This window comes from Carassius carassius, chromosome 11 (genome assembly GCF_963082965.1).
Source record: "Carassius carassius chromosome 11, fCarCar2.1, whole genome shotgun sequence".
Classification (NCBI taxonomy): Eukaryota; Metazoa; Chordata; class Actinopteri; order Cypriniformes; family Cyprinidae; genus Carassius; species Carassius carassius.
Window position 1 is genome coordinate 29,382,090 of NC_081765.1, and position 8,354 is coordinate 29,390,443.

The 8,354-nt window shown below is 37.6% G+C and overlaps 1 protein-coding gene across 2 annotated transcripts; it reads right to left on the reverse strand.

The window, feature by feature from the left end:
• Positions 1-979: 979 nt before the first annotated feature.
• LOC132153168 (uncharacterized) lies at positions 980-7,630 on the reverse strand. 2 transcript variants are annotated; one of them, XR_009436622.1, is made up of 8 exons: positions 7,493-7,630; positions 6,980-7,038; positions 4,414-4,628; positions 3,200-4,206; positions 3,039-3,108; positions 2,692-2,866; positions 1,857-1,968; positions 1,181-1,314 (listed from the first exon to the last, which is right to left on the reverse strand). XR_009436622.1 is itself a non-coding variant. In XM_059562482.1 (7 exons), the coding sequence occupies exons 3-7, from the start codon at positions 4,613-4,615 to the stop codon at positions 1,149-1,151; spliced, it is 1,620 nt and encodes a 539-aa protein (XP_059418465.1). In that variant the 5' UTR covers positions 4,616-4,628; positions 6,980-7,038; positions 7,493-7,630; the 3' UTR covers positions 980-1,148. The 2 variants fall into 2 exon arrangements, 1 of the variants encoding a protein (XP_059418465.1); XM_059562482.1 differs by lacking the exon at positions 1,857-1,968 and having other exon boundaries at positions 980-1,314.
• Between the last annotated feature and the right edge of the window lie 724 nt (positions 7,631-8,354).

Consider the following 8,354-nt stretch of genomic DNA (forward strand, 5'->3'; position numbering starts at 1 on the left):
CTCCATTTCATACGTTATATCCACATTATCATGAAGATTAAATCCAACAGTGTTATTTGTGCCGATTGTTTTAGGCTATATACATCTAGTAAAATCCAAACGTAATTCAAAATGTATTAAAAGTAAAATAAAATAATAATCAGCGCTGCCTTACAGTCACATTGTCCACAACGGGAGCACAGGAGGACATGGCGCGATACATGTGATAGCCTACAGAATAGCATGAAATACCCTTTTATTAGAGAACTGCAGAACACAGTGTAAAAAGGAAATATTTTCCTTAATGTACACTGTAAAAAAAAAATCCTGTTAATTTACAGTAAACAGCTGGCAGCTAAATTTTCCGGCTTTGAGCTGTAATTTTACAGTGCATGTACTGTAATATGGAATGACAGTTTATTACTGTAAAATATATTACAGTACTGAACTGTAAAAAAAATATTATGTACAGTGTAATACTGTAATTTATTGGTTGGTATTATACAGTTTTTTATGTATTAGTTTATATTAAAAATGTTTGTTATTTATGATTTAAAATTTGTATTCTAAAAAGAAAATTTCTTAAACACAAAAGATGGCCTTAAAACTTTGGACTTTTATTAAAGCCAATATATAAAATACATTTAACATTGTTTCCACTTAACAAATATGTGGACATTAAAATAATGGACAAAATACAATTCTCTGAACATGTACTGTAAAACAGCAATACTTTTTTCTGCAATGTACATGCACACTGAAGAGCAGCATACTGAAATCCTGTGAATTTAAATATGTTGTTGCAAAAAGTGCTGTCATTTCAGATTTCACATAAGAATTCAACAGCAGAACACTGCACTGACTTTGCATTAACACTCAATCGCAGAATACTGCACTGACTTCAACTGAACACTCAAATGCAGAACAATGTACTGACTTTGCATTAACACTCAATCGCAGAATACTGCACTGACTTCAACTGAACACTCAAATGCAGAACAATGTACTGACTTTGCATTAACACTCAATCGCAGAATACTGCACTGACTTCAACTGAACACTCAAATGCAGAACAATGTACTGACTTTGCATTAACACTCAACTGCAGAGCACAGCAGCGACTTCAGCTCTGAAACAGGATGTTGAACATCAGCTGTACTGGCTTTGTATTACTGCACAAAACCCCACTCAAAGTCCAAAAGATTTTTTATCAGGTTGGCTACGTGGACATTCACAGTTGCAGTCTTTTTATGGACAAGTTTCCCCGTCTTTTTGGAGATCACCTTCACCTGGCTGGCCTTTGTCCCTCTCTCTGGATTCAAACCAATGAAGCGCCTAAAAAGCAATGTAGAAATAACATATATTAGGCTTGGTAAGTCATGATGAATTTTATATAAGACTATTCGAAGAGGTTTACTCATGATAATAACCTCTGTGTATATTCATTATGAAAGAATGATCTCATTTCAGAGTCCTGACTGACACCTGTGACGGATGTAAAAAGCCACCTCGGAATCAAATGAAACTGACATATTTTTTCTCAACTGTAATGTAACTACTAATTTAATATCTTTATTATTTTACATTAAGTGCACACAACATGTGCATGAACTAACTGCATGATTTGTATTTTGGACATTTCTGCCATATGAGTGTAACAATGTGTATTGATAAAGCACTACATAAATAAAAGAGACTTGTATTAAATATGGATAATATATTTTTTCCAAACATAATATGTATGAGAACAAACATTAAATTATGGTGGTGCATGGTTTATGTTATTGACAGTTCTCTGCTTTCTGTTAAATCATTGCACAATTTATATTAAAGGGCTAATTCACTTTGAAATTAAATTTTGATATGTTTTAGCTTACCCCAAGGGCATCCAAGATGTAGGTGTCTTTGTTTCCACAGTAGTTTCAATTTGGATGTTTTTAGGTCCAGCCGTTCTTGTCTGTCAGTCATATAATGCATGCCTATGGTCACCTCATAAAAGAAAATACACAGGTTCAAATTAAACAGTCCAAATTAAACAATTCCACATCGTAAGTACACATTGATGACCTAAGACATGAAACGAGCGGTTTGTGTGAGAAAACCAACAGTATTTATATAGTTTTTTACCTCTTGAAAAACATCATATCCATGTTGAGGGCATGAGCTTCTTGGTGTGTGAGCGCGTTCGGCTTATCCGGGATGTTTTAAACAAGAAATGTTTTTTAAAAAAATATATGTTTAGGGATGTTTAAAAAGAAAAGAATTGCGTATGCTCGCGCGAGAGGCACATACAGCCAGGAGTCGCGCCGGCGCATCAACAAGCCAGTACGCGCAAATCACAAAGAAGCTCGTTCACTGCAACATGGACATTATGTTTTTCAAGAGGTAAAAAATGATATAAATACTGTTGGTTTTCTCACACAAACCGCTCGTTTCGTGTCTTAATTCATAAATGTGTACTTACGGTTTAATTTGAATCTGTGTATTTTCTTTTATGAGGTGACCATAGGCATGTATTATATGACTGACAGACAAGAACGGTTGGACCTAAAAACATCAAAATTGAAACTACTGCGGAAACAAAGACACCTACATCTTGGATGCCCTTGGGGTAAAACACATCAACATTTAATTTCAAAGTGAACTAGCCATTTAAATGACAAGCTCTTAACAGATCTGGGAAATAAGGCACAATACCAAAACAATATTTACCTTTGTACAAACTCCAGGGTCCTTGAAGCTTCTTCTTGGTACTGTAGATTAAAGATGTAGTAAGTAGAGAAAACTGCAGCTAGCCCTGTGATGATGCTTTGGTCGACACCTTCACAGATTACATGATTTTCGATGGTGATCATCCATCCTCCAATTGTGGCTTCATCACCGGCAACTGATAAAGACAACAAATTGCAGCTAAAACAGTGTCTAATATGGTCATCAGTACTTTATTCATTGTAAATTAAATACATTTTTTGCAGATCAGAAGTTGTCATGGCCTGGGATGGCTAAAACAATGTTGATGAGGTAGACTGATGTGAGAACCTTGCTTATCTGACACTTACACAGCAGTATCAGTCGTGGAGAGGCGGGGATGGTCAGAGTGCTCTCAACATCTGCTGCCGTGGCAGATATCTGCAGAACACAGACAATTGTATAAAAATTATACATGACAGAATAACAAACCCAGTAATAGCAAGTATTATGTAAATGTAAACAAACATACATCAGCACGGAGTATTAGTCCCTCTATCCCTTCATCGAAGTAGGCCATCAGCAGCTGTATTAGAGTCAACTCTCCATCTTCATCCTGGGTGACGATAGACTGCACATCTTTGTTCTTTGATTTGGTCTGCAGGTACTTCCTGATTCCCTGTCCACATTCCTTAATGGATAGGTCCAAGACACGTAACACGTTAATGTCAGTTAGTAACTCGAAGTGAATGAAGATACCTCTTTGTGTAAAAAGGTAAGGCCACTGGATTCTCATATCTTCGATGGACGGTGATGGAGCCTGATTTATGTGTCTACGCTGAAGACAGAATGTTGTTTTCATAAGGTTAATCACTTCCCCCTTCTCACCACTGCGAATACCTTCTTGTCTATAAATGGTCTCCAACTGTTGCCTCTTCTGCTCCAGTGTTTCATATGTTTCTTCTGGTGGCAGTTCAGGGTTAAATTGTGTGCATCCATAAGAATCACTTGGCCTCTGATGCTGTTGTCCAGGCACTTTTGAAGTTCGGAGTCTGTTCTTTGTCCCTGCACGGTTCATGTTCTCAATTCTTGTTTTTAATTGACAAAGCAGTGAAGTACATCCACTACCAATGATGACACCGCTTGGTGTCATATCTGCAAAACTGTTGGGGAAATGCTTAACAATGTTGCGGCAGATGATGAGACATTCATTGCGTGTGGGGTTATTCTCACATTTCCTGATTTCATCAGCTAGGATACGTATCATCTGGCGTCGCTTGTCAGGAGCAGGGCGCTTGCTGTTGGCAATAGCTGACTGCACTTCCACAGGCATTTTATCCCAAGGAATCTCAAAATTTTCATACCACTTACTGGATATGTTGGGTGATTGGCTTGCCTTGCTTAAAGTACAAGGTGTTGATGCTCGTGAAGAGCTTGAGCTTGAAGATGTGCAAGGCTGTGGACTGGAGAGTGAAGACATACTTGTATCTGTTGACTCATCTGGCAATATTTGGAGATCAAGTGTGACTTTTGTAGTTTCTGAAACACATACAATTAAAATACAATTTTTTAAAAGCTAATCCAATTTCTTACCAAGATGTAGGTTAATTTTTTTTTTTCAATATAACAATGAAAATTGAATGATAGAAAATCAATGGTTAGCATCCCTTTGACAATAAAAAGCATATACATGTAAAACAAAACAATTAATAATAATAATTATTACAAATAGAAACAAAACCTTACCAAGTTTGAATGCCTCCAAAAGTTTCCTTTGCTGTATAATAGGCAGGACATCTTTGAGATCTTCCTGTTGTACATATACGAGGTCTTCTATAGATTCCACACCTGAGCGTTCAAGTGAAGTGATGACATGTTCTCGAATCTCCTCAGTCAGACTGGGCAAAGCCCTGAGGATGATAGCCTTTATCTCGTTATGGATTGACATGTAGGAAAGGAATCTAAAATGTGGGGACAGAGTGGTGAAGAGTTACCAAAGACATGCCACAAACTGAATATTTAGGCAGTGGGTAATAATCAAGAAGCTCTGATTGACTGACACAGTAATAGGCCTCCTGCATTGGTGTAGTGCAATAACTGTTACTGTAAGGTTGACGAACAGCCTGGTATACCTCAGTGATAAAATACACAGCTGAATTGTTATGAATGATAGCCTTTTTGATTTGTCCTACTATAAGTCCGTCATCATTATGGCCTATCACCACAAACATGTTGCTCTTATAAGTTGTCCCTTTTACAGTCACACTATGACTTATAAGTGTATGAAGAGGATCAAAGTTCAGATGACCAACTGACTGTATTATCTTGGCATTGTAGTCTCCAGCAATGAATTCAGTTCCCTTCTCTACTACTACAGAGGGTGGGAACAGTGACCCAGTACTTAGAAAAGATTGTAAAAGTTGATGTCTTTCAGCAAGAGTTTTGCAGAGGTTTTTGAAGTTATGAAGCTTCCTTGCACATTGTTTGAAGTAAGTATGCTTACTTTCAAACCTTAATGTGCATAAACGGATGAGTGGCCCAAACTGAATGATAAGTTCTGGATAATGATTTAGGTAGTGATGCTTAGGCTTAAGTGGATGTTCCCCAAAACTCTGTGTTCTGGTATGCAAATATTCATCTATCAGAACTCGTAAATAGGCTACCTGACCTGTGGAAATTGCTGGTGCACAAACAAGCTCTACAATTTCTCTCAGCTGTAAGATAAGTTGCCATGCTACACTATCTTCAGGACATTTTATTTTATCACCAATTAACACTGGCAACATTCGCAGGAAACACCAATTTTGAACTGCATGTCCGGAGAGTTTTCCAGCCCCTGGGTTCACCTCAGAAGGTTTGTTGTTAGCATCATTGCCTAGATATTTAAATTGATTTATGCGCCGATTCAACTGAACATAAGTAAAGTTTTTCTCTTTTGACACAAGGTGGTTGAGGTATAACACCAAATCAGTTGAGACAACGCCCTCAAAAAGGTCATGACCAAGGCAAGGAGGTAATCCGGGCTGACATACATGAAAATATGTGAGCTCATTGAAGATGGAGTCAAATTTAACACCACCACAGTCACGTGATTCTACGTTACAACTCAGATCCTCAACATGTTTCTGAAATGACTGTGGTGTGCGGTCAGGGCCCTTGGCCAGAGGGTCTGCCAGAAATGCTTCCCGATTAATCTCACAATACCTGCAAAAATATGAGCTTCTGCTAAAATTTTCAGTGAAGCCCCCAATATTGTGTGAACCCAAATTGTCACCTGAAATTGCATAAAGGGTTCCTTTGCAGAGCTGGCCATCTGGCAGTATTACTCCATTTGTCTCAAAATCCTTTAAATCTTTCACCAGAGAGCCAAACACTAGATTCTGTCCAAAATGCTTATAGTCTTGTTCTCGACATAACAGTACAAGTTGCATCTGATCAAGACTCAATCTGTTGTGTGGTAAAATGTTTGCAAGTGTCAGATACATGGCTAAAATCTTGTGCTTTTTCCTCCCTGACCCTAGGGGGTTTACTACTTCAAAGGCATCCTGATAAAGGATTATGCCAATTGAAGATGTTGTGTGCTTGAGTAGTAAGTTCTTTTTAATGTTTGTGCCATCCCACAAATCCTGAAAAATATTATCAGTCTGGACTCTAGTTTGTATTTGCTGTAGCTGGTCTCTCACTGACTCTGAGGACAAAAGGGACACAATCGTGTTTTTCACAGGAATATATTGCACAAAACATTCGTTGCCCGACTCATTTTTACCAAGACAAATGGATTCGGGCTCTACATAACTAAAGTTATTTTTGAAAAATTTTTTTCTCTTATGGTCAGATTTAAGTGCATGAGTATTACAAGCCCTGTGGAGATCCTCACTTTTCATGGTATCAATCACAGTGTTTATGTCATCTTTAGTTAGTCCAAGCAATGTCAATTTATCCACAAGTTTGGAAATTAGATGTGACTGATTTATGTCATGTATTTCCTGATAGTGTTCAATGATGGTTTGAATAGTAGAAGATGGAAGGAGCAATTTAGATTGAAGTTTCAGATAAAACAAGGCCAAATGTCTTATAAATTCTCCTTCATCTTCCTTTTCTGGGAACACATCCATTTCTTCAGGACAGAAATCGTCAGTTTGCATATCACAACTTGTATTATTACCATCACTAGTACTGGCAGGATTTGCAACTGAGTCAAGTAGACTTTCATTAGAACAATGTTTATGCTTTCTTGAGACATGTGATGTGAATGTAGACTTGACAGTAAATTTTTGGTTACATTTTCTGAATGGGCATGTAACAGTCTTACCTTCAGTAATGTGGTTTTTCAGGTGTAAGATTAGACCCCGGATATCCTCACACTTCGAGCTACAAAAGTCAACGTGACACGTTAAATCATCAGTTTTATGCAGTTTAGTCTTATTCTTTCCAAATTTATGACCATATGTGTGACACTTAAAGGCTGAAAATTTTGAAAAAACTCTTGTGCACTGAGGGAAACCGCACTTAAACGTTGCATTAGGCAAAAAACTATGCATCCGCATGTGCCTGACATGCGTAAAGGAATTGCTGCAGGTTTTATTGCAAATATTGCAGATTAACATTTTATAATGCAGTCAGCAAATATCAACGGCAAAATAACCATGCTAGTTTAACACAAGCCCTCTTTGAGCTAAAATAAACTAAACTTACGTCGAATGCAAACGTAGCTAACATGTTGCTAATTCAGTACATAATACTCAGAAAAATCGATTTGTTATTAGCAAATAATATAATAAAGGTTAGTACAGTGTAACATTGAAAATGATAAAATTGCATTTACCTCAAGCAAGGAGGGAAAACCCAGTGCGGGAATGCCGTTTATCTCGACCAGTTCAGCTTCAGCCGTTCAGTTCATAGTCGACTCGGGACAAACCTCAAAATTGTTGTGTTCTAAAACTCTTTATCCTTCGTTCTGCAATATTTACGTACACCAGGTGAAAAGATGAGGCTAGATTTGATGATCTTGCTCAGATTAGACCTGCAGGTTTCTCTTCTGAGGAGTTGTGAGCATTCGAAACAGCTTTGGACACGTGACTAGACTTAAAAAATACTGTTCTGTACCGTTGAATTAAACAGCAGTTTGCGATTAAAAGTTTTTTTTCCAAAAACGGTTTGCATTCACAGTATTCAACTGTATTTTTGAATAACAGTGCTTTACTGTTGGAAAATCTCTGTTTTTTTACAGTTTTTTTTTACAGTGTACATAGCCTATATCATAAAATGTCAAAGTCTGCAAATACAGTCATGAAGCACAATCGCTACTCATCATCGGTCCTAACTATTACGGTGTTCATTACAAAACCGTCAAGAAGCATGTGTTCCTATAACATTTTCGTCTTAAATTTTCGCCCACAAATTAATTAAGTGATTTTGTCAAGGTGTTAACGATCAGTCTATTTGCTAGAAACATATAAATTCTCCGGTGACCCGGGTATGTAATGCTTCATGATGGCACTCCTGGCACTGTTGGAGGATTACGCTAATGGCAGAATAAGGAGAGAACGAGTTTTCAGGGACCATGATGATTTCCTGGCCCATGATGATGACTGGCTAATAAGCCGATTTAGATTCCCTAGAGCTGTGCTCTTGGATCTATGTGCTGAATTGGGTCCAGTATTAGAGAGGGCAACACGCCGGAACCA